This window comes from Crassostrea angulata, chromosome 10 (assembly GCF_025612915.1).
Source record: "Crassostrea angulata isolate pt1a10 chromosome 10, ASM2561291v2, whole genome shotgun sequence".
NCBI classification, from domain to species: Eukaryota; Metazoa; Mollusca; class Bivalvia; order Ostreida; family Ostreidae; genus Magallana; species Magallana angulata.
The window spans coordinates 13,053,061-13,080,807 of record NC_069120.1 but is presented as its reverse complement, the minus strand read 5'-3'; the positions used below and the strand labels follow the sequence as shown (position 1 = coordinate 13,080,807).

Here is a 27,747-nt window from a genome sequence, read left to right as displayed (position 1 = left end):
ACAAAAATATTCATTAGATCCCCTCAATGTACTGAGACAAAATTTGTTTATGAAATATGATAAACTGCAGACGCATTGTTGTGCTTTCATTAATTATTCCATTTTCTTTGCGAAAATTACACAGTTTGCATGAGCAATTAGTAAAAATGTGCGAGAGATTAGGAGTTCTGCGTGGAACTATTACACATTAGAAGCTCATTTAGAATTGGACACCAGAGCAGTCAGATATATTAGGTGAGAGAAATCATCAAGAGAGGAAAGACAGGAGAGAATAAAACCAGTGTTGGATCTAGAAACACAATTAATCGTAAGTATCTTAAAACATCTTGTTGCATTGCATTGCTAACCATGACCTAATTGCACAATCCAATAAATATTTACACCTTCATGCAAAAGTGGTTATCGCGGTTGCAGAGTTGTTGGATTTAATGAGATACGCTCTCTCTCTTTCCATCTGCTTCATTTATCTGCTGATTGTGTGGGAATGTTAGAACAAATACTGTAATGTTTACCTCTGAAATTTGGAAATATCTTTCAATTCATCTTGTATTAAATGAATTTAATGTTAAAACTATCCGTTTGATGCAATATGACGTCATCGACATCGCAAACTTTTATTCATTTTTTTAGGGAGAAACGATGGCTGCATGCGTTTACCACATCGTATTTTAAGTATTTGTATCACTAGCATAAAATAAATACCGTACCATATACTGATTTCATGTTAGTCGACACAAGAGGCCCATGCTTTCTTCACAAAATTAATTTTTGGCCATTTAAGTGGAATAAAGGCGGGAAGTGCATTGTTAGTGATGTCATACAATCAAATGAAGTGTTTCGTGTATAAATTTTGAAAGGCTTTGTACTTATATTTGTATACTTAACACATAAGTTTAAATAAAAGTTTGTTCTGATATGCATGTGACTTTTAATCGCCTTAAAAATTATAGCCAAATAAGACGTTACCCGTGATGTGATTTAAACGAGGCGGATCTTAACAATAAAACCTAGACTAATTAACCTGTTAATCCTATTCACAATATGAATGAGTGTGAAGTAACTTTAAACATCGGATGCTGCCCAAAAAAAAATTCGCTGGCCAATATTAAAGAGTTATCTCGCTTTCAACTGATTTATTCGGGGCGTCGATATTTTTTCATGATCAATTATTACCAATAGGCTCAGTCGGTGCTAGCACGACCAGGGTCATTGGTGTACTATATCATGCAATGGACATCCAGAATCTAACGTATTAAATCTATACAACTATATTAAAATAATAGACTCGAATTTTTGGTCTTTAATACCGAGAAATCGGAAGAATACTGTCTTTTGTTTTATATATTTTAAACATCATTGGTACTTGAAGATTACCAACTTGTTTTTATTTTTTTCAGTTAAGCTTCGCTAATTAATGATCAACGAAAAAAAAATCCCGGAAATCACCTGGATTTTTTGGATTCTACAATCTTGCGCTTGCGCAATACATTCACGCTAACGGGATCTTTAGTTTATGTTTCCACAATATCACATCTGCATGAATAAACTCAGAAATGATAATACAAATACGGGTAAATTTTCATTGGACTTTTGCTATTTAATCTGTTCATATATATTAATGATTTCTCATGAGAGAAAGTGTAAAATAACAAATATACATTTCAACTAAGTATTTACTTTTGTCTTCGTGATGAGAAAAATATTTGATTACATGCAAAAAAGTTACATTATATTTGTTAGGAGAGTGAAGATAGAGTATGCTTTATCGTAAAAATGAATAATGTCCTACGGACCCAGTTTTACAAAGAAAATACGTGTACGCTGGTGAAAAGGTGTTGAATTCTTCCATTCTATGGATTAAAATTTTTAGTTGAAAGGTATTTGCAGTCTCAAAAAGGTTTGTTGTGATGAATTTGACTGTTATTTTCAATGCAACTTCATTAACTTTCTCCAAAATCGTTCCGGAAAGATTCTGCAATTTTCTGCTACATTACGGGTATAAGGGAGGCATTCTTAACTGCGACGAGGGCCTTTCCCGAGACACAGTTGGATTATTCAAACTAAGGAAAGTGTAGTGAAATTAATAGCATTATTGTAGGCTTATAGCTTTGTTATGTAAATGTCAATAATAAGGTGTGTCGATGTACCTATTTCGTAAATGTCCGATATGCAATGTCAACCCATGCACGCACGGGTCAAAGTCTAGTATTTTCAAATTATAAAAATGCATGATTTTTGTCTTCAGAATCAACCAAGAAGACTTGTAGGTATAAAACCATTTCCTGGAATTTTGAAAGACCGGACAAAGCCAGTAGAATGGTCTATATTAATATAGCATGCAACTATAATGATCATATTCTATATGGACCAGGATAGCATCGTGTTCGGCTCGTATATAGTTATATGTTACACGGTTTGGCGCAAAGAACCTTGGCACCAGGTCTCCCTAACCCGATTTAGTTTTATTTCTTAGACGTTTTTGTCTGTGATGATTAGGCTTAATAAACATTCATTTTTGTACCGATATTTGTTCCGAATGCTAAATAAAAGATAATACAGAAATTCTTGTTAAACGGGAAAAAAAATATTCAGCTCTGGACAGTAGTGATCGATTTGATCCCAAACAACACACAAAGTCTGCACGAGCCCGACGTGAAATCTCTTGATAGTGTCTTTGCAAATACAGTGAAATCGAATTTAAATTTTTTTTTGATGTTTGTTCGTTTAACAATGTAGAATTCAATCTGCATAAATTTAGGTGCAGAAATATGATCATGATAAAATCGCACCAATTTACGGCATTACGAAGTACTACAGAGTGGGGAAATACAAAAGGTTATTACAAAAGTTGCCGATGCTATTTATCAAGTGATTGCATTCATTCACAAAACGATTCCAGTTATTCTGAATTTAAGGAATGAGCAAGAAAACTGACCATGCAGTTAAAAACAAATCATTTTAAACAAAATGTATCAAAACGAAAAAATCATTAATGTTTAGTATCAGGAGGCAAACCAGTGAGAATCAGTTTGTTTTGTTTTCTTTTACCAGTCGCAGAAATCCATAGAACTATTGTTTTAGAATTAAAAGTTTGATAAGGCAAGTTAATGCATGGTGGCATTAAAAGTTGGACATGGTAGATTGTAATAAATGCAGTTAAACAGACGAAAATGACCTGCATTGTCTTGAGGGCCATGTAGGCTGAATACATCCCAAACCTCAAAATTTTGTAAGTTTCGACTGTTATTCTATTATAAACATTCAACGTGTACTCAGAAAGTCAACCAGTCCTTGATAGTTGTTTCGTTTGTTATGTAATTTATTTTACAAAGATACTTTTTGCAATTTGAATGCTCTTATTGAATATCGCACAGAAATAAATTCCTTTTAATAATAGAATTATCGCAAAAACAGCAAAAATGAGCATAACGAAAAAAAGGAATTCTGTAGTGTCACAGATGCAACTATGAAGCAAGTATTTGCACCTAAATGTTCATTGGATGTCTTTGTTTCTTTGGTAATTTTTTTTTTATATTCATTTTAGTCACGATTCGGTAATCTGTATCCTAATTAGGTAAATACAAGAAAGGCAAAAATAAGTTGAAGTTGTCGATATTTCATATAATCAGCCGAACTGGCGAGGACTCATATGAAAATGAGCGTTGGTTTCCCATTCTCATTGTGTTACTGTAGAGACTATGTTGCAATAGCGCCAGAAATCTACAGCGATGGATGTTTTGTTGATATTAAAATATCCTGCAAAAAACGAATTCTCCATGGAAAAGGAAATATTAAATTCTTTGCACAGAAGTTAATTTATACACGATGCAAAGAAAGGACCCTGTTGCGAACAATTCTGTTTTATTATACAGAGTCCCAGGAATTTCTATTCAATAACCAAACGAATGCATCGTGGATGAACAAGTGAAGACCCGTTGCGGACGAGACTTGGTATTCATTCCATTCTTAGATAGAGTATACTGCGTTACCCAAAAGAAGACGTCAAAAACAGCCAGCAAAGAATCGAATGTCGTGAGGATTACATTCCTCTCTTATCAGATTAAGGACTAAATTTGTTATCGACGATAATTTTAATCAAATATAACAAAACGAACTTGAAATTATATTGTTTCCCTGCAGCTGAAGATATCTAGATATTTTTTAATGGAGAGGAAAGTAACTTTTGTTCAGCACATGTTTCAATCATTTGCACTGCAAAACTAGATCATTGTATAAAATCTGCATATAAAGACTATCCTGCAGTTTTAGGGTTCTGATCTTGGCCGAAAGTTACTAAACATTAAACATAACGAGAGAGAGAGAGAGAGAGAGAGAGAGAGAGAGAGAGAGAGAGAGAGAGAGAGAGAGAGAGATTATTTGCCTTGTAAAACTGAAAGGTTTTTAACCTAAGTTTTCTTAAAATGTTGATATCTAACTGTGTTAAGGTACAGAAAAGTTTCAAAGGTACAATAGAATTAGCGCAACTCTGCATCAAAAAGTTGATAATACTTTTTGAGATTCAGAGAATATGGTGCATCTAACATTTTTAAATTGAAATTCGAACGTTTCCTGCGAATGCCTATGTGGTTTTCCTCATAAAAATCTATGCTCATACGTTTCTCAATTGCATATTCTGAATTCCAAATGACAAAAACCTGTACATTTTGTCGGTTACAACAGTAGTTGGTCACTTTTTTTCGCAATTAAACACCAGGAGGCCAATGTTGCAGAAAGATTTTTTTGTGTTTGATAAGTGTTTTATGCCCCTTTCTACAAGGATGATATCGGTTTTAGGTTCAAATGAAGGCAATAAAGAAGCTTGAAGTCTTGGTTATTCCTTCGTCCTTACATTTGCGTATTGACAAATTGTGTGACCCCAGTCATCAGATGTTTTACCGGAAGAGGTATTAAAACCCGAAGGAACAATTCTTGAGGCAGAAAAGAAAATAGGATTGGAAAATCAGCCAATGGTAAACGAAGAGTCCTACAACTGCAGGTTTTCGTGTTGTTTCAAATCAACGTTTCGAACAAATTAAGAAGGAAATGAACAGATATGTCAGTTGGCACTGTAATAATTAGGAAAACTGATAAGAGGTTACCTTTTAGTCAGCTTAACATCACATTGTGGCTGACAGGAACCGCCTTGTCAGGGTCCTTATGGCCCTTTTAATCAGAGAATCAATGGACTCAATATCCTGTCAAAAGAATATAAGGATTCTAAAACCCCCATTTTTATGTCGTCTTATCTATACGGCTTCCATCATTCCTGCGTTATCAGTAAATTGTATTGTACTTGCACCATCAATTATACTTGCAATTTTGGGTTTACTTGACACTCCAAAATCTGGTATTTTCACAACTCCCCGTCAATCCAGAGATAGAATCATAACTAGATTATATTTCTGTCATAAAATCTCCACTTATTATTGATAGGCTTGTTAACTGTCGAAATGTGTATGTAGGTTGATGCCATACTTGTTGACATAAAGAGGAAAATGAGAAGGAATGGTTTTCAAAAGGTGATAGTAACTTTACTTGCCAAAACATGATATAATAAAATGCTAATAAAATAAAATAACAAAAATAAAATTACAAAAAAAATAAATATTATCATTTCTTGTTTAACAAAGTGTTGTTTTGCTCAATTGCGGTGTCAACGAGTCGTGGTTATGTCAATGTCAGCTACTCAGTCGTCATTAACGAACATTACCATCATAGCCATCATTATCAGCATGAACAACAACAGCATATAACACTACATATGTCTTTACTGGCAATGAAATGTATGAAAACACAGATTTTGAGAGTAACAGCCTAACTATATCTACGTGCGGTTCCCGATTGTGTGCGTACTTCGTGCTTTGTTCAGGAGTTTATATGATAACAGCAGAGCAGTAAATCTTCTATAACAACACTGCAGTGATTATCTACATCTGATCCTCGCGATGCTCCTGCTCATTGCTGAGATCATTTGAGCTACTCCCAATCTTTTATCGCTATAACTTGCTCAACAGTTCCGCAATCTTGCAATATCTGTACAAAATACAAGTATCTTATTTTGACTCGATTATTTGTTCAGAAGAAACTTAGGGTTCATGTTGTGCCTATTGATTTAGATTTTCAAATAGTACTGTCATGCACTTTTCAGAACGAATACCGATTCGTTTGGAATTAAATGAGAGTTCGTTAGTTACGAAATTGAGACGCGAAAAGTAGCAGAATTTCGGTGAAGCGATCCGCATGATGACAGACACTCAACCTACACTTAATAAAAGATAAAAATGTTATATACATGACAGTGTCATTGTCCACATAAGGACTGTTCCAATAATAATCCGTGTCCTATTTACAGGGTTACTAACTAAGATGTAGCGCTTGAAGACATGAACGTGTTTGCATGTAGTTTCAATGTGAGGAATTGATCTTGCCGCTTCGTAACAGAACTGTTTGGTCATCAATATTCTCTATGTATAAAATATGGAAATCGTAGTCACGTGACTATTAGCATTTAAGATCTGAAATCGTGAATATCTATGAAACAGTTACGTGGAAACTTAGTGATTAATGTTACGGTTTCAATAGGGGGTAAGTTTTAGCTTTAAAAAATAACGCAAATATATTGCTTTTGAATTTTACCCTCTTTCGAAGATGGTCTCTTCGAAAATTCAATTTTACCTGGTTTTCCATAATTTCCCATTCTTGTTTCCGCTTGACAAGCGGAGCAAAAAACGACTCAATTTGTTGCATTTCACTAATAGTTAATGGTGAATATGTGTCCAATATAACATTTGCATAATTATTAGGTTAATTTCTTAAAAACTAATTAAATCACTGCGACACAAAATCAATGAATTGGGAATACCAGACGTAAAATCTCTGTATGGTTATTCAATATAGACTGATGCCATGACCTCGGGTGACCACTCTGGAGTAATATTAGAGGTCGAAAGCTAATAATATAACTTCTAACGAAGAACAAGGAGTTAATAAAACAGCTGTCAAAAATATGACGAATAATTATCGTAAATGTATTATTATATATTACTTTCTTGAAGCAAGCTGGTTGTAAGAATTTTTTAAATAAATATGATAAATGATATGGGCATCCAAGGGATGTGGGGGGTGACAGTAACAAAAGTACTTTCATATGACAGTTACAATTTGTGGACTTTGTACAATATGAAGTCGTCGTGTATATCCACTTCCATTTCAGCTTAAGCTTTCAGGCTCTGCATGGTGACGCCCACAATATTATTTTCGTTTCTTTTTTTTAAAGTAGTGCCAGATTAAGTTTTTACTTGGTAAAGAAAATCTCACTATTCTTTTTAATGCGAAATGGTGCTCACCAACTAGCAAAGTTTTGTAAGATGATTTTCCATATATCCAAGTACATAGTTCCGCTTTCTTGGTGGAATAAAAAAATACGTGTAATGAATACTCATGAAACCGAGAAAGTTATACAGTTATTAAGGTGGAATACTAGTAACACGTCATCACAAAATGGCTGACCTGTGATCGAAACGACATATCGACGGCACCTTGTAACTTACAACCTACATGAAGCCAAGTGGATAAAGTGTCGGGCCTATCATCCGTACATCGCTAGTTCGAATCCTGCAGGGGCTTTTGTTGATACTATCTGAATTAGTTTTTAAAACATTAATTTTTTATCCCCAAACTGCATTTTTTTAGCTTATTTGACATATGCAAATTTTATTTATCATCATATCTTTCAAAATCAAATAGTTTACTGTTAATTTGAGTGATTTTTCCCGGGTGTTTTATTCCACCTTAAGCTTATGCGATACTGGTCTGTAGTTTCCACGATGGTACAGACATATGAAGTATGCATGGAAAGGGATCTCAGTGTATTTGTAAACTTGAGTGTATATACGTATTTGCATCGTTGTGGTACATTCAAATTTTACATTTCATTTCTTATTAACGCGTTATTTTGCGAGACTAAAAAACATCAAAATAAAATTATCGCAGAAATATTTCTAGATATATTATTCACGTAAAACCATTTTTAAATTGATAAGCAAACTAAAATGTGTCATTAAGAAATTGAAAGTTGTATTCACAAAAAAAAAATGATAAAAAAAGAAAATGATATACAGTAGCTGACAGCTGTGTTACATTTAGATATTGCCTCCCACGTAAACGATGTTGCACGTGGAGCATTTGCTAATTCATGTTCAGAAAATTTAGTAATTTTTCGTGTTGGCAAATGGCATGCTAACATTATCTTTTTATATGATCAGTATACAAACTGTATATTTTGACAAAAATTAGACAAACCGATTTACTACTCTAGCATTCAACCTGCCCAAACAGTATGGTATAATTAAACGACATTTCTTATGATACATCCGATTTGAACGAGTACTTTTAAGTAAACTGTTTTGCTCATAATCTGTGGAATAAACCATATATAGAATTAGGAAGCTCTCTAAGATTCGAAGATCACGTGTTAAAACAAAATTCGGCCATGTATATCATATCCGGAAAACATAAAACATTTTTAGTATGCATTGTTTTTTGATTAAGGATTAAGTAAATGTTGACCGATTTACTTACAAGATGTTTTTAGATTAATTTGGTATAAAGGGGTTCCTGAGAAGTTTCCTTTATTCCTAAAGGTTTTGCAATGATTAATTAATCTAATTAATGGTAATAGTGCAGGATATGTTCATTGATTTTCCGTTTCTGGCCCTTCAGTGACCTCGAGATATGAAACATCACTACCCGAGAGTAAAGCGCTCCTTTAATTATAAATAATGTTTTCTTGAGGATTGTTTTTAATGTTACACTAAAGTAACGACTGACTGATATAGCGGATTCCGGGGATGTTTCCGCCATTAATCTTAAATTATGAAATATTTCAAACACCTAAACCATATGCGTTTAACATTTATTTTAGTTTCATAGATAAAACCAAAGAATTGTGAATTTCAAAACATGAAATATTTAAAATAAATTAAATGATAATTTGAATCTAAAAAGTTCAAACTTTAATTTTTTCGAAGGGTTGGGGCTATGGTTGGAGTTTCGGGTATCTATTTCGTAATCACTTCTTTATGATGCTGGAAACTGTGAAACAATTTATTTTGAATTTGTAAGTTATTATTTAGTTAGAAAACAATATTAAACCAATCAGCATTGTTGATAGCATTCACATATGTTTATCGCGTTTTACGTTTTTATTGATTTCAATTTTGTTTTGTAATCAGACTCTACTAATTGACGCTGGAAACTTGTGAACGAGTAAAACAAACTCTCGATGTTTGTTTTTACAAAATCACAGTAGGAAGTAAAATTGCCGGTGAATCGGTTTGATTAACTATTGGTATGGATAGATCTGCAATGTAAAGATAATTGTTTTAACGCTAGAGTACGGGACCGCAAACTAAACTCTATAGTATTATCTGTCAACTTCACAAGGCCGTTATCAAAGCGTCGCCGCAGCACTTATCGCAGCCGCGTATAGTTATCTCAAAACCCCTTCTATGTTGTTTATCTTCGGTAATGATAATGGGGACCGCATCTTGTAAGTATCTCTTGTGCGAGGACTTGGGCCGTGCGCTGTCAGGCCTGATGATAGTGAAGATTACACCGAAATGACAAAAAGTCTCGCTTTAGAAGCTTATTGCTGTTCTGTCTTTGACCATTTGGATTGCTTTCTATCGGGGATAGATAGAAAATAAGCTTTTATGTCGGGGACGTAAACATAACGTTTTGTGAATGAATGCACGATTCTACATACTAGATTGCAAGACCCTTTCTAGCAATCCGGAAATATTTTCCGATACAATGAAGGGAGGCGCGCCTTCTTTTTCAATAGATGTACTGACGTATATAAATATGATATTTATTTGATTTAAAAATCGACGTGATTCTTCTTTCATGAATGAATAACTCTTTAAAATGATAATAAGTTACACTGCATGTATTTAATACATGTACATGTCATGTGCCAACAAATTTTACAAGCTTTAGAGAAATATTTATTTTTTCATAAATCCGACTTAGACTGAAAATTCCTGAGGTAAAACAAATCTGAACAAAACCTTGGAGAGATAATTTCTATATAAACATGTCATGAATATAATACTTTAGATTATCTCTGTTTACCCAAAAGTTGGATTCACCTACGTTTCAAACTCTAAACAAATGCTTGGAATAAATCTTATTGTCAGGAAGAGTTGAACAAAATATCAGTTATAAATGATTTATCATTGTCAATATTTACTCGAAATGTATACAAACATTAAGAGGATATGTATCTCAGATTCAACAAGTCAATTTTGCAAAGTGTGCACTAACCTTAACATTAAACATATTTCCACTCGCACTTTCTGTAGTTTACTGTTTGAAAAGAGTGGTTATTGCGCTGCAACTAACTTGTTTTAAAAGACGATGGAATAATATCCATAAAGAGTACTTACAAATGAAAAACAGCGAACAGTTTTTAGCATACAGAACTACTCAAGTATATATTTTTTTTGATAACCATTTGTATTTATTCATTTTATTTCATTGAAACTATAAAAAATCTGAAAAAACCCTTCTTTACTAATAACCTATAATGTGCTGTTTTCTTTTTGCATGACCTCATACATTTAAAAAATTTCAACTTCATGTAGTACATGACAAGATGATAAAACAAATTCAGCTAATGAAATAAGGACCGATCCTAATACGCTTTTTTATACATTGTTGACTTTCATCGTTTATTTTGGTTTACTCCTATCGTTTTCTGTTCGAAATTTATTACAAAAGTAGTTGAAAATACCAGCTGTAATATGGTGTTTTGACCAATATATATTTTTTGGTATAAAAATTTACATATTGATTTAAAAAAAATATGTTTTATGACTGTCATCAGATTATGGCATACTAAAATGCCTGGGATAATTTTTACAGTGGGTGGTCAACGATAACTATTAAATATACACTGCATCATACCGTAGTAAGCAGGTCACTATTCTGAATATTCTGTGCGTGCAGGGGGTTTCTGAACACTTAACCGGGGTCTCCTTAGGAATCGTTGTTGGTTTATTTGACCTGTCTTCAATAATTGTTTCAACAAACCCGTAGAATTGTTATGGGAACAGTAAATGAGCCCATGACATGCATTGGAAATGTGTCTGTGTGGACCGGAGATAACTTCCCTCACGGAAATTGCATTGATCGAATCCTAGGGTATCATAAGGAGATTTTGTACCATAATTAATAACCAATAACCCCTTAGAACGGTGGGCCATATCTGTTATCATTTTGTAGCATGGTGGATATCGCATATTGGCATCGATACAAAATACGGTTATGTCACTTCATTACCACGACAAAATCGTCTGTATTTGCAAATTTAGTTTTTTTAAAGAGAAAAAGGTCAATATTTAAATGGGTATTATTATCTACGCGTTTTCGAGAACGTTACGTTACGCGTTACGTGTACAACGTGCGCATTCAGTACTTTAAGTACTTTGATTTGTGTTGATTGCTGTAACAATTGAGTTCTGTTTTCCTCGTGGTAAACAATAGTGTTCGAACAATGGCTGACGTTGACTCCTGTCAATTTGGAATGCAAATACAAGCACGTTCAATTATACGAAGAATATATCTCCTCTACCAAGAATTTTCTGGAGACGACTGAATGATAAAGTACAGCAATTTAGTAACTATTCAATACTCTATGACTTAACATCACACCAGAAGTGCCCTTCCTACGTAGCAGATAATCTGTAACGATGTGAGCATTGTTTCAACTAAATTGGCAAAGGTTGGCCGGTTTGTTCGTTGACATTTCACCTAAATCTTTATTACAGTGAACTCTATACTTATTATCGTCGTCATACATGCTTTATCAGGCATTCGCCGGGTCAGTGATCTTTAGCTTTACTTGACCTTAGTTTATGTTCATTAAACCTAGAAACGATTCTGTCAAAAGTTTTATTAACATGTGAGTGAATGAATGTAGACTACTTTCATTTGAACAGAGCTGTTGCCACATGTAGCATATTCTGACATTGAAAATGAAATTCAGCTCACAACAAGAAATCAAACCTTCTTTGAGGTTCTGATTGCGAAAATTAAAAGTTTGAGTGATAAAATACCTTAGAATTAAATAGATAATATGGCAGAATGGATATGTCACATGTATTTGGTCTCGATCTGTTTATGTGTAAATTAATGTATAAGATTAATTGAATTCACAAAGTAATATAATTGTATGATATTTTGAAGAAATAAGAATATATGCCGATTTTCATTCATTGAGAGCTTAGAACGTATCCTAATTATACGATTGTTTGAAACGAAAATAATACCTAAAATTCGCAGCAAAGCTCATTAGTCTATGCGTTAGAAAAGTTTCTAAATATCGACACTACGAAACGACACAGCAGCAATTAAACATAAATGATGGGGGGTGGGGGGGGGGTGAAGTACGGCCAATGTTTCTGTGTAGTTGACAACAATTTATTTAGCTAGTTAGCTATTGGGTTTTTGCTGGAATGGATTTGATATAATAAAATTCAACACACTAAAATACCGGAATCATTTTTGATAATGAAAATATCTTGGGGACTATCCCTTTAGATATGCTGACAACAAGTTTGCTGATGCTCAGACATTGGTGAAGCAATAAATAATCTTACAAAAATCAAACCCTACAAGTATTTTCACTACTTTGACTTCTCGTTACGCAAGAAGCTAAAAGGTGGTCAGGATGATAGCTTTTACAAACCCTACATAAATCATTAAAAAACAGGCTTATAAGTTGTTACAATTCCCATAAACTAGTAAATAGTGACGCAATCCTTTATTCTTGGTACATGCAACCGTCATTATCAGCGAGGATTTCACAACATCTTTTGTCACGGCTAAGAGAGACTGATAGAAGTGAAAAAGCTGGACACATAACTAGTATTCATGTGTTACTTATTCAAATTTATTAGATATCGTTTGATTAAGGGAGTTTTTTTTAGGAAAGTTTTGTGACGTCATCAGCAAACATTAAGCCAATGCTTGTGGGAGTTGAAATATGTCGATTTCAGTGGATCCTGAAAGGTGTAGAATAATTAAATCGCCAAGGAGTAACTTGATAAACGACTGGTGGTTCATTGAGTGGACGAATGGCGTATTGGAAAAGCTTCAAACGCAGATGTGGAGAAACTTACTAGTTCACAAATCTGTTACTCATTGAATCGTCGCTATGCTACTAAATCTCGCGCAGGGGTATGCTATTGAAAATTCATTAAATTTTACCTCCTAATATTAGCAAATTGCAACGAGTTTTGAATAATTAATTGATTTTTAGTAAAATGTCTTCGATAGTGCCATTGATCAATTAATGCGTTCGTCTGCAAGAAGTGCGCGAACCATGATTTTATTGCGCAACTTACCAAATCAAAGTTGTTTTTCGAAATTTCGTACCGTACCTCAAAAGCTCTTTGAGATTTTTTCAACATGCATATATGTAATGCTGATGCACCTAACTCTTTGATTTGACAGATTCAGTACAGATGACAAGTTGTTTCTTTAGGTTTCGCTAGGATGATTTTCTAGAAAGAAAATTAAAGCTTTGGTGGTATTGCTTTCCTTGAAAGTAGCGAATGTGAGTAGGTCTATGATATTTTTTGTTTTATCTTAAAGGATCGCAATGCTTCTTTGTCCATTATCAAAAGGCCCAATTACATTGTAAAAGATGGATGGCGGAAGATAGAAATATATATAAATGTACCCGTTTTTTCTGTACTCTGACTCCTTTAGTACAGTGTATATATCTTCGACACTTTGGATTTGAGCAAAGACATATGTCTTTGGCAAACACTTCATCTTGATTATCACAATGTTAAAGAATGCGGAAAGAATACATTCATTTTTTCCGTTATGACATAATATATTGAGATAAATTATTTTTTAATTAAATTAAAAAAATGAATTTGAAAAAAATGTTTTAAAAAGAAAAACGTAACTTAAGTTAACATGTTATAACTGGTTATCAAATGAGCTGACACATAAACGTTTTAAATTTTTGCGCTAAATCACAGAGAAAACTAACATGATATATCAGTTAAAAGACGATCTACAACCCAGTTGTAACTAAAGCATAAACTGTTGATAAAACAGTTTTACAAGGTCTGTTCTCTCTCCACCTTTCTGATTGCAGGAATTTGTTACTCCACGCTTGCTAAATACTCTAAAAACTTATCAAAGATCTTTGTACAGATAAGGGCTGGTTATGACGTCTCCGAAGAATAAATCAGAAAAGATATACCTAGGATATTCCAGTCTCAGATAATGAACCAATCAGGCTGTTAATTATTGCTGCTGGCTTTCAGACGCTGAATAAATTTAATTATGTTGTAGCAAGCGTGTGAGCGAATCAGAATATCGGTGATAGTAAAAAGGTAAAGTCTGAAAGGACTCTGTTTTTTTCCCATGTCCACCTCTTGTCTGTGCGAGGGATCGAATCTGATATCTAATTATTTGTATTGCAGCCTCAGTTGATCATGGTGCCTTTAAGGATGTGAAGAGCGGGAGCAACTAAAGAATACAGGGATCTGGAGGAATAAAATTTAAATCAGAAGTCCGATTCTAATGGAAACTACAATGGATGATGATTTGAAAAATTTCCCGTACGAAAAGTTCCCATACGGCGGTGTCATAAAAGAGGTTCCAGTATGGGAAATGGTGGTGAAATCTGTAATTTATGGAATTATCACAATTTCATCGTTATTTGGGAATGTTCTGATAATTGTCATTGTGATGAAAAACAAAACCATGAAGACGGTTACTAATTACTACATAGTGAATTTAGCGGTGGCGGATCTAATGGTCACACTGACCTGTACGTGGGTCACGCTAGTGGATAACCTGACCGAGGGGTGGATCTTAGGGGCGTTCTTCTGTAAGCTGAATACATTCACAAAAGGTAATTTTACTCATGTAGATGTACCCTTTGGGGTTTTTTTATCGAGCAAACAGCAATGCAGAGTATTTCGATAATGACTACAGAATTAACGTTAATGTTATGGAATGCATCTGTTTTCAATGAAAACAACTTTTCACAAATTATGACTGATCCTTGTAAACCTCAGTCTTAACTTCTGACACGCAAAATGTATATTTTCAGGTTCTGTCAATCTGATATAACAATTTGTTCTATTTGTTTTGAAGATATTTAATTCTTGCACATATCTAAAGCAGTTCTTTTCCAAGTCTTTGGATACATTATTAGGGCTTGTATCCACAACCAATTTGAAATATTCTCTGTAGATCTAAAAAACAATTGACGTCAATAGAGAAAGGGATCTTGTACTCTAAAGTCGCTATTAAATAATTTCCAAAATTTCATTAACTTATTTTTAGCTATTAATTATACAACAAATAATATATCTAATATATATAATTGTGCGTAAGGGAGTGGAATAATTACATATCTGCGGCAGAACTTGGCACAGTGTGTATTATCTAAGTATAAACGCTTTCCATTAAAAAAAAATCAAATGAGGGGAATGATAAAACAATAGCGCGTGTTCGATTCGAGTTTTTGCAGATACATCTAATTATTGCAGATTTTTTTTCGAATGTAACAAAATCTTGATAATTAAAAACCAAAATGACAGGAACCAACAGAAAACAAGGATAACGATACAAAACAAAGCATCAGATATCATTTTAACCCCACAGTAAAGAGCTTTCTCTCAATGATATGAGCCACTTAACCAGTGTTATTGCATACAAAGAGTTTTACAGCTCAGACATCTGTTTTCGTTTAAAAGCTCATTGATCCCGTGTAGCTTGCTCGTTCATATGATGAATTCATAACTTAACTTATTGTTAGTGGTGTTTTTGTCGGGGCAGATGACTGAAACAGTCACCTCTAAATACAAATAACAAGAGACCTACTTCCACGATTACTGCTGTTCGGTAGCAAAACGAGAGCTTGTACTGGTGTTTAATACGTTTTTCATTTACTTCGCAGATCATAAACTACTAAAAACCTTAATACAATAGAAACAGATTTATCATTGTTACTAATATCGAGAAAAGTATTAAAATTATGTGCTAACATTTTAATTCATTAAATGGGTTTTTATGATTCTGGCAAAAAACTGCATAATGCTGAAATAAAAATATCTGCGTGGCGTGACAGTGTTTTGAAATAAAACCGATTGTACTGATAACAAATGGCAATTTCAACAAGTAGTTCTGAACATTACAGTGCTTATTAACATTCACTGATACTAAGTCCCCTCTTATCCGAATTAACAAAAACATTTCAAGATGGCAGGCGATAGCGGTAATGGAATAAACAGAACCATTAATCAATTTCCAGTGTAAATGTAATGATCAGTATAGTTTCACATGCAAACCAACCTGAAGCAGAAGATTTTTGAGAACCAAAAGAAAAAACCCCATAAAACGGTCATTTATAAATAAGTTGAACTATTTGGTTGTTGTTTTACACTAATGAGAACAAATAATTTAATTGTCTTAGAGATATGCAACAGTAAATAAATCCCCAGTTCAGTTCTAAGGTTTTTAATTTTTCCATTTAAAACAATCGTGCTGGTTTCTTAATCTGGTGAAAGACTTTACCCTAATCAATATGTGGTACATGCTAAATCACTGCTTTTGTACAAGATTTCACCACAGAATACAGGGACACTAGGGAGCAAGTCAGTGACTCTACAAATGGCGGCACGATAGTGGTGGGAGTTCGTGCCAAGTTGTCGAGTTATAAATTACAAGTCAAAACCCAGTCCTAAAACACTGATGAACCAATGCATAACATTCAGTTTTATTGGGAATGTTTTAAAAGAAGATGGGTGAATGAGGCGTGTTAAATGCCCATACACGGTCGGACAAGCTATTAACAAATTAAAATATCAATAAATCTGATATATTTAAAAAAAAAAACCCCGATTTAAAACAATATATATTTAACATATCATTGATTTGTAACCTATAAATATGTTCAATACTTGGAATATGTCGCCTCAAACAGGCGTATACGTATCAAATCCTGCAAATAGTGTCATTTTTTAGAACTTCAAAGCATTTTCTTTCATGGAGTGGGTCTGTGCTCCATATTTTTCTCATAATCTTATTAAGGTCTAATGGAAAACAAACCGATTTCAGTTAACAAAAATGTGGAGAGATGACCCACTATACATTAAAAATATCATTTTGTGTCCTAACAATGGAACATTTTGAAAAAATAATACAAGTCAGTAAATTCATGGCCAAAGTCACACATAGTATTTAAACAGCGTGCTTTACTGTGTCTGAAATGGCTCAGTGGTTAGAGCACCTGATATAAACTAACCTTAAATATATAGGGTTTTTGTGTTACGGGTTCGATACCACCAAAATTTAAAGCAATTTTTTTTCTTATCGTTTGTTAAATATTATAAACACTGAATATAGTTAGAAATTTTGCTTTTGAAAACTTGTATTGTAATATATTTGAATGGATTTAATTGGAATTTATCGCTATCTTATCCCCCGTCTTCTTTTCGGAGAACACGCCATATTGCGTCTCTCTCTCTCTCTCTCTCTCTCTCTCTCTCTCTCTCTCTCTCTCTCTCTCTCTCTCTCTCTCGTTTAACTCTCAATACATTTACTTTAAAATATATTAAGCATTCAACATTTTTTAAAAACATTATATGAAAGCTTTTTGTTTATCATTTTTTGCAGTCCTTTCACTGGTGGCGAGCGTACTGTCACTTACACAGATAGCGTACGACCGCTTCTTTGGAATCGTGTTTGCCTTAAGAGCCCGGATGACGGAAAGAAGAGCTAGTATTTCTTTGGTCATTATCTGGATTTTCTCTATCATTGTTGCGTTGCCTGTTCTCATCTACCGACAACTGAAGAGCAGAGAATGGCTGGACCATACAGAACGGTGGTGCGACGACGATTGGCCAGTAGAGGAGGAAGTGGTGGGTAATTTCACCAGAACCACCATGCCTTTAAGGACAGCGTACTTTGTTTCTGTATCGGTGGTGCTGTACTTTATCCCAATGGTGGTTATGTCCCTTGCGTATGGCGTTATTATACTAAAATTGAAAACGACGCATATTCCTGGTGAGATAATGGATAAAAGAGACGAACAACAGGCCAAAACAAAACGAAAGGTTCTGTATAGATGGTGATACCTTGATTTCATACTTCAATGTGTTCATACAAAATTTGGTGTGTTTAGAAATTCAATAACACAGTATCTCTATATTTAAGATATTATCTTCTAATTGTCTATTTTCGTCCTTTGAATACAGAGTATTGCGTACAATTATATTTATTTTCACTATCAGATTTGACGAAATCTAAAACAGGATTGTCTGTAAACGCAATGGCAAAATATAACGCATAGATCAGAAAAACAGCCATCGGTAAACATCTCCGATTCTTGGAGTTTTTGATCCGGGCCAAATCCACAGAATATCGAAAACAATGTAAAATGTAAAAGTCACTGATAAGTTTTCTTTATTTAGGTAAATAACATTATGATTTTTGCTATACATATCTCTATAAAAGGTTTGTAGTTAAGTCAATTATTTTCAGTGAAATTAAAAATCTTAATTGCTGTTTACATTGATACTTAACTATAGCAGCAGCATTTGATCAGTTTTAAATGATCTACCAATATATATGTAGTGATCACGCCTTTTAGTGTATTTGTTGAAAAATGCTGTCAAAAGCTGATGGTAACACAATTAGATTCAATGGATAATACTCCTAGAGCCGAAAGACCAGTTTTAGGCTAGCGTGCCATTATCAAATCAGTATATATGTTTTCTGAAATATTTTCGTCTTGGGCGAAGTTACACAGCTCCAAAATCTTCAATACCTCACGTAGGACCGACTGTTCCGTTATTTTGCCAGCGCTATGATTTTGTGGGTAATATTGTGATGTTTGATTACAGATCATAATTATGCTGATCACCATCCTGGCTGTCTTCTGTGTATGTTGGCTGCCATGTCAGGTCATGTTACTCTATACAGAGCTCCGGGGCAACAGAAGTAAGGTAAAATCAACAAGAAACAACAGGTGTGACACACAGTGAAAACAAATATCAATAAATACAAAACTGTATAGCCAAAGTCTACAATCGGTTTCAACTCAATGAGTTACGTATGGTTAAATCCGAGTTCCTCTATCAGATTTCTTTGATGGAAACTTGACGCGATATTTATGTACTTGGTGTGACATGCAGTAAGGAGAAGAACCAAAATAAACAAATAACTGATTACCCGAATAGTACAAACTATTTCAACTCATCTGGTAACGTATGGTTAAAGCAGAATTCCTCAGATTTTCCTGCTAGAAACTTGACGCGATATCTGTGATAAAGAATTGCATCGGGTTAAGCTGAGCGTAACTAATAATTCAAATTCATGATACAACGGCTCAAAACTAGATTAAAAGAACTTAAGGAAGTAAATCCATCAATCCTTGTTATTCATTTCGGCCTTCAGTCGATGATCTTGTTGCTCAGTTTGTTTCACTCTGCAGATTGTATTTTGTTTTCCCAAGTTAAAAGAACTTAAATCAACTTTGAAATTAGTTCATCACTTAGGCCTTTTAATGAACAAACTTCAGACAACTGGGAATTTTTGACGCAGTATCGTCTTTTTGTAATGAATTTTCGTGGAAGGGTTTCATGACGTTTGCGAAAATGAAATCTTTCGAACGACAAAGACATTTTAAAAGACAAAAGCTATTATATTGTGTACAATTAGCCCCTATATAGCTAGCGCCATTTGTTGGGGGAGGGGTGTTAAATCATGCATCGCTAACATTGTATTTTGAATTATGTCTTTTGTGTTTGTGTGTTAGTGAACAAGATCTTGTAAGCAGTTTCGAAAAAAAAAATTAATACTTCGAAGCATTACGCTAATTTTTCCAAAATCTTTTTAGTCAATCCCTATCCATTTCCAAAATGAATTATTTCTAAAGATATCCGACCTAAAGAGGACATGTAAATCAAATTCTATATACGATTAACAACAGAAAACAACAATAAACAAATGAATAAATTCTCTTTATTTATATTCAAAGCACAAGCAACACAAATTTCAAGTCTGGATTGGACGCTTTGCATGTCGATTTTTTTGTTTGATTTGTAAATACATGTATCAGCTAATCTTACAAGTACATTCCATATATGTGGTGATAAGTAATATTCTATATTAGTACATATACCATTTTATTTGGTCATTGATAAGACACTGAGAATTTCAATATCTTGTTACCAAGGTTTTTTTTAAATTTCTTCTCACACTCTGTGACGACGAGTGCCGTATGGCTGTTTAGAAGCATTTTAGCAAGGCCTTGGATTTTCGGTTTGACGTAACTATTTTTTTCTTGCGTCAAAACCAGTTTAAAATGACGCTGGTTGGAAGTTTGCGTAGTCTTAGCTCAACAGCCAGACAAATATTGTTGACTTCAAAGAGCCATGACTTAGTGGCCAGCAATGAAATAGACAGGTTTACGTCACATTGCTGTTTGACACAATACGCAAAGTTCAAGCTTTTGTTAAAATGGTTCTATTGCATTATGAACCCTTAATGAACTCGGCCCGTCTCTTGTGTCATTCCATGTAGTTCAAGCAATCTCAATAAAGCTTATATAATTTGATTATAAAACATAAATACGCCATCTTTGCTTGTTGCCAAGGGGACACGGCAGCTCTTGCGAACAATTCAAGTCATGACAATAGTGGTGTACATGTATATAAATTATTTGTTGACCAATAGTCTCCGCTTAGAAAAGCAATGGGTGATTGATTTTTTTTCCAGATGACCTTACGATCCATTATGTAGTAAATGTGGCTAATTTTCACAAAAAAGGTATTTAATCATCGTCGGAACCAACGGGTTTTCTATCCTTTACACCGCAACAGTGTAACGGATAGAAAACCCGTGGGTTCCCACTATGGTATTTAATGAGTGATCAGTGATAGAAGCAGTGCTCACAAATGTTAACATGATGATAATTATAAATCAACATCCAGACGTTTCAACCCTCTTGCCAAAAATACAAATAAATGCATGATTTGCTTGGTAAACTCAAATTGTTTTAGAAAAAGGTTAATTTTTGTAACATTTTTAAATTTAAATATTTATTTTCTTTGTCTTTCAATATGCTGCAGAAATCAGCATTAAGTATGTACTGATATTTTGTCTCCAATATCCTTACATACAATTTTCAACTGCCTATTGTACAACCTCTTTCTTTTCAATCGTATCTTTCCAAATTTAACTGGTTACTTATGATTTAAGCTTCAACATCTAAAACAGCTAAAATTTATTCATATAATTGCCTAAGTTATCATCCGATGTTTAAATTCGCGATTATCAAGCAAAATTTAATCGTACCTAAATGTGATTACTTTTTGAGCTAGATGGTTAAATCTAACCTTTTAAAGAATTGTCGTAGATTTTGTCGAAATTGATAAAGAAAATGTTTGTTTTGGAATATTAAATAGCAATAGAGTTTTGAAAACTTAGCTATGTATCCGTATATTGCTGTGCTCTAAAAATAGTTTCAATTCGTTGATCAATATGGATTCCTTACTTTTGGCAAATTCAACATTAGGTAATTTATACATTAATATCATAACATAGTTTTGTCAGTTCAGAGAAAGGCCATATTTGAGGAAGAGGTATAGACATACTTTTACTTAAATGTCAATTCAGAACATAAATGTCCATTTTATTGAAAGGATCGATTATTTTAAAATCAAGAGTTTATTTTGAAATATAATTCTATATAAACACAGAGAACAAAATTCTCTATATTTTCTATTTATTTATACGGAAGCAAGCTATTTTGAACATTTCTCATTGGAGCGTAATTGCATACGGTCACAAAAAGGGCACAAGAGGGGGACCGAATATCCAATTTTAGATAAAAAGATGCTTGAAGACTTACATGTATCAAGCTATCCTTATTGGTTATAAGAGATACCATGTGTACTATAACGGCAGGGAAGGGTCGGGGTCGAGGGCTTTCAGATCGTACTTGATATAATAAGAGGTCAGCTACTTAGTTTAATTGAGCAATGCTGCTGAGATGACATGCATCATAAATACAGTACTCTAGAGAGCCATTATATAGAATCATCAGGTCAGCTGATAAGATATTGTTACTCAGATGCGCGATGTGGCTTCTTTTTTGTTTTTACCATCCAAATCAGGAAAATTTAGTGTTTGGTGCATCTGATAAGTCTTTCTAAAATAATTTCAGGCTGTTTTTTTTGGGGGTGGGGGGTATAAAATTCAAGTTCTACATTTTTCAACGCAATAACAATCTAATGCAAATGAATACTAATTTAAGCTCAAGGATCATATCATAATTTATAAAAACTCCATGGGGAAATGATTAAGGAAGAACACTCCGTTATAACTAGAAAATCCAGAGATGCACTAACAAAATATAAGCTAAACAAATTCAGTTTTAATTCCTTTTCCCAATTTTTTTCTGAAACACTTTTTTTCTCTTTCTTTCCATAATACAAACCACATTTGTTTAGTCTGGTGATCTATATAAATACGTCTCATTTCAAATTTAGAACCATTTTAACAAGAGCTTGGACTTTGGGTAGTTGTGTGAAACAGCGATGTGACGTAGGCCTGTCTATTTCATTGCTGGCCACTCAGCCATGGCTCTTTAAAATAGAAGGCTTCGTCCAACCGAAAGTCCATGGTCTTGTAAAAATGGTTATATTGATCAGCAAATAGAGTATCGCAGGTATTTTTACCTGTAAACTTGCTTTTCCTTTTCGCAACGTTACCTTTAGTTTGATCTATATGGATAAATAACATTTCGTCGATATCTATGGACCCAGGAGTTTATTGTACTTCTTTAATAATATTCGGTTCATTAGATGTTTATGTCTAATCTGAAGTAAATTAATCTTGTAAGAAAACCTTCGTGTTTTGATAGTCTTGAAACGTTGAAAAAAATAATGGTGCTGGTTTTAGCTGCATAAACATTTGCACTTCCATCTCTTGTTAAAATTTTATGCTTCAGAGGTTAGTAAGCATAAAACTGAGCTTCGGCTACAGGTCTCTATTGTGTTTCTTTGAAGAAAAGTACTTTCTTGGAGTAAACAATTACTGTTGCATGTCAAAAGAAGATTGGGCTAATGTCCGATCGATGCATTATGTAGCGATAACGTTTTCTTGGTTCAGCTGTTTACCCTCCGAATTAATGGCATTTGTTATTGTTTATATATCCTGAAAATGTGCTTTATTGCAAATTTGTGGTTTTGAGTTGCGATAAAGGGTTCACCACGTAAGTTTGCCGTAATTTGCCCCAAAAGCGTGATTCGAGTGTTGAAACAGTGATGGCGAATCAGTGGACCATTTATGCTGATAAAATTGTGGACCATTTCTTACTAATTGAAATGAACTAAACGTAAAAACAAAGCTGCAAATCGGAATCAATCGTGAATAGTTCGGTAAAAATTGCCTTAAGCACCCAAAACACATGTATTAACGTATGTGACAAATGAATTAGAAAAGGCATGATCTTTTATTCGAACATTGCAGATATTGATTGTCTATTACAAAGTGCTCAACATCTCCTCACTGTGTCAGTCTGAAAACTGACAGGGAATTTTATAAGCTTCATTTATACGTTAAAACCTCAAGTTTAGTTAAGAGTTCCTGTGGTTTAAATAATGGCCGGGAAAGATTTTAAGATAAGTCTAGAGTTGGTCACTCGAGAAATAACTTTATCCAACCACCTGGTTAAATGACTAAATATGCAACTTTTAAGAAAGATACATAATGCATAACACATTTATTAAGTATACATCTTGAAAAAGCTTTGTTCAGGAACTTTTTTGCTGAAGCAATAGGCTAAGAGTTATACTACTATATAGTTGTGAAGTCATTGAACATAAAACATCAATTATTGGACTAACGTTTCCTTTTTTACCCGATGGAAAAAGATATCTTGCTTGATGTCATGTATCGTTTTCTTTTACGGTATAAATCAATAGATCTATATAACCCTTAATAAAGTTTTACATGTATTTGACTTTCAGCTGGAAGACTGGTATTATCATTTTGAGTTCGCGGCCTACACCATGGCATACTCCAACAGTGTCCTGAACCCAATCATTTACGCTGGATTCAATGAAAACTTCAAGCAAGGTAAACACCAGTGAAATACATGTAAAATTCTTCAAAAGAAACCTATAAACCTTAAGCAGTTTATACCCAAAATGGTTGAGCTATATACACATGAAGTTATTTGGTCAGTGAAGACATTATATTTCTCCATATAGGGTTTGAACATTATAGAATAGATCGCCACGATACGCAGCGTAACAAATCTTTACGGTATGTGGTAGACGCATGCGCGACACTCATATAATGTATATGTACTGTCTTTTCCTTTCTCAAACTTAACAAGTCTTTCTTTGTGTTATTTTTTTCTCTCAAAACATATTCACATTTTACTTGTATGCAATGATATATTCAACAATTAGAGTATAAACGTAATTGCTGTGTAGGCGCCGCGCATGTACATGTAGATGCTTTGAAAATATTTTGATTCCGTACACTTCTAAACGTTAGAAGAGTTTGAATGCGGTGTTACCTTTGACTGTTTAGGTCTGTCGAACATCTGGCGTCGCTTGTCCGGTGATCCAGGCAGACGATTAACGCACGTGTACAACACATACTCTGAGACGACGTACACTGCCGTGTAAGTTCAGCAAGTCCGAGGACCAAAAAGAAGAACAGAAAACCATGAGATCTGGACCCTTCGTCTACTAATCTGAAATTACTCAAAACATTTTAGAGGACGAGTATTAGTGCTTAAATAATAGGTAAAAATCTCAGATCTGGGCTGAACATTAAAGATGAGGAAAGTTTGTGACGGCGGACCAGTACGTGTATTTTTATTGTGATATGTTTGTTCTGTATATATAAATGTTTATGTAATAAATGTGAGTTACAATGTATTATACCAATCAAGGAATAAATATAATAGCTTTCCAATTTATACGAATATTAAATGGGTTGGGGCAGTTTACGCTTTTTGCAGAAACTGTTCCAATCCATCTCATGTACGTACATGTATAAATTGGGTAGTTATTGAATTGATTCTTTGTAGTTGAATTTTCTGCTATAATTAATTGTAGATAAAAATGGGCATTTGACATCTGAAATGAAATTAAAGTATTACAAACAAAATTAAATTATCAAACCATATTCATGTTCATTTATATCGTCTTAAAAATGGGTAAAAATAAATTTTTAGGTGGAATGACTTTCTGTAAGAAAAACGTAAAACAAATCAATAACTAGGTTATTGAACATAACGATTCAAAATTTTCCTTACAAACATAAAATTGTGAATAATAGACAATTCAATTTCATATTGTAAACATTTGGGATATTTTGTGATGATTAAATATAAAAGTTTACAATATTTTTTATATCTTTAATTACGATAAAATAACAATCTGTATTAATATAGTACATTGTACTAATCTAGAACATGAATTGAACATAAACAATTTCATTGAAATAAAATTGTTACAAAAGCAAGATCCCGCTAATTGGTTTCATTCAATCTACATAAAAATATAGATAATGTATATTGTGCAAGAAACTTGATCATTATAACGATCACGAGTAGCATTATAGCCCATGAAGGGTCCTTAGAATGGCATTTATGTATAATTTCTGTAATGTACAAAGAATTGAAGAAATTGATGTTTATGCATAGATGGAGGAATGCATGGTTGGGATGGATAATCTGAAAAAAAAAATCAAATTAGAGATGTTCACAGTATAGATAATGATAAATGATTTATATATATAACATGAAGTATTGTGGTTTCGTAATAAAATTTAATTTTCAAACATATTTGCAAAAAAATAGAAGTAACCGAACAAAATTATGAAGTTTAAAGTAATTAGAGTGCAGGGTCCCATACTTTGTTGGTATTTGGCATAGTCTAAAACAAAGAATGTCTTCAACACGATCGTTATGTATTTTTTTGTTTTCATATGGAATTATTCTTATTGAAAGGAAATATAATATGCATACTTTTAAGGGATTATCTTTCCAAAGTTCCGCGTTTATAAATCCGGAACTGTAAGCTATTTGTGTATATTTGTTGAAGCCTTGTTGTTCAAGAAATAATTGGAATTATAGTTTTTAATCTGATTTTACTCCCTTTTCATAAATCGATAATGAAAGTATCAACAAGTATACAATTTGGGGGGGGGGGGGGGTATTTTTTCCGCATATCTGTGAGAGGATTCATAAAACCTGAAGTTAGTTGATAAAGCTTTGAAAATCGAATACCAACACCTACTCTCAATTAATGCCTGATGTCCAATGACCAGATTAAAAGAGGTTGTCTTGATATACATCATATGAAAAATCATATCTCTTCTGTTGAAAAAATAGCCTATCACCCGTCTTTATAATCATGTCATTAAATAAACTCACATTTGTAGACGAGTTGTTAATCACGTGACCCATGCAGCTTCCAGGAGTGTCGAAGGATACGTGTAACTTCGTACATTGTTGATTGCAGGAGGTTGCTCGCAGACATCACTAACACTGAGCCGTCTTCAACCAAGGATAAAGTAAAACACTATAATCTATATTATCTACCTGATGGGATTCTCAATAAAACGGGAGTTTTGGACCTGGATTATTATTCATGGTTCAAGTTGGCCGTACACTAGCATGCAAGCGTTATACATGTATTTTCTCTCACACAAAGGTCCATACATGGAAATTAAAAACACTGCAAATATACTCATCACGGTTAACCTCATAGTCCAAATGAATAGTTGAACTAGAAAATTACCCTTAAATCATGCGTGACTTTTGATTAAAGGTATGGTGCTTGGAGCATGGAGTGTAAGTTTGAATACGGAGTACGTACAATTATTAGTATACAATGTACATTTAAATTAAAGTATTATAATCTTCAGACCAGTTCTATCCGGAAGCGCGTGCACTTCTCTTCAAATCTAAAGCACTCACCGGAGGCATGTTCTCGCTAGCCCTCACCAAAATTTCCTATACCTTTAACACAAATCTGGCGTTTCAGGTACCTTTATACATTAGTATGGAACTGACTTGAAAAAGCAATATCGCTTATTATATACTCTTTAAAGATGTCACACGAGGTTTGAAATGGGGTGATACCAAGAAGTTCTTTTATCAGTTCCAGTAGAAGGAATAGGAAAGTAAATATTGATTCCTACTTTCGTTTTAATATGTTTCTCAATTTTATTCTTTATGAATCGATTTTTAATACTGTATTCGTGAATAATTCGATAAACAATACTAAAATATCATAAATGATTATATACACTTATATTAATTCATCTATTCCAGGAATCATTTTATTTCACTTTTGATTATGTTGTGCTAGCTCTTAAAGTCGGCTAAACTTTGTTTGAAGCAATATTAAATTAATCGAAAATATATTTTTTGAAGAGTAATGCAGTGTTTCGTCTGGTTATTTTTAGTTGCGTTTTAGTGTGTAAACAAACATATCACCATGCCATGAACATTTCTGATTAAAAGGTTTTGTCAACTATACATTATACACTGAAATTTGAAATTCCAAAGCAGTGGTAAATAAATTCTGAATAAATAAATGAAACAAAAACATTAAGAATACATTTGTATTTTTGACCAAACTAGGTAACAGTGTTTTAGTTAATAAAATTTCTTTC

General features: G+C 33.5%; 1 protein-coding gene across 4 annotated transcripts; it reads left to right on the top strand.

Moving 5' to 3' along the window:
• The first annotated feature begins 196 nt into the window (after positions 1–196).
• LOC128168191 (substance-P receptor-like) lies at positions 197–25,248 on the top strand. 4 transcript variants are annotated; one of them, XM_052834370.1, is made up of 7 exons: positions 14,173–14,417; positions 14,508–14,941; positions 17,713–18,152; positions 18,942–19,043; positions 24,075–24,183; positions 24,318–24,372; positions 24,646–25,248. In XM_052834370.1, exons 2-7 carry the CDS (start codon positions 14,608–14,610, stop codon positions 24,677–24,679), a joined length of 1,074 nt encoding a protein of 357 aa, XP_052690330.1. In that variant the 5' UTR covers positions 14,173–14,417; positions 14,508–14,607; the 3' UTR covers positions 24,680–25,248. The 4 variants fall into 4 exon arrangements, with proteins under 4 accessions (XP_052690329.1, XP_052690328.1, XP_052690330.1 ...); XM_052834369.1 differs by lacking the exons at positions 14,173–14,417; positions 24,318–24,372 and adding an exon at positions 197–307; XM_052834368.1 differs by lacking the exons at positions 14,173–14,417; positions 24,318–24,372 and adding an exon at positions 6,383–6,585.
• Positions 25,249–27,747: the final 2,499 nt, after the last annotated feature.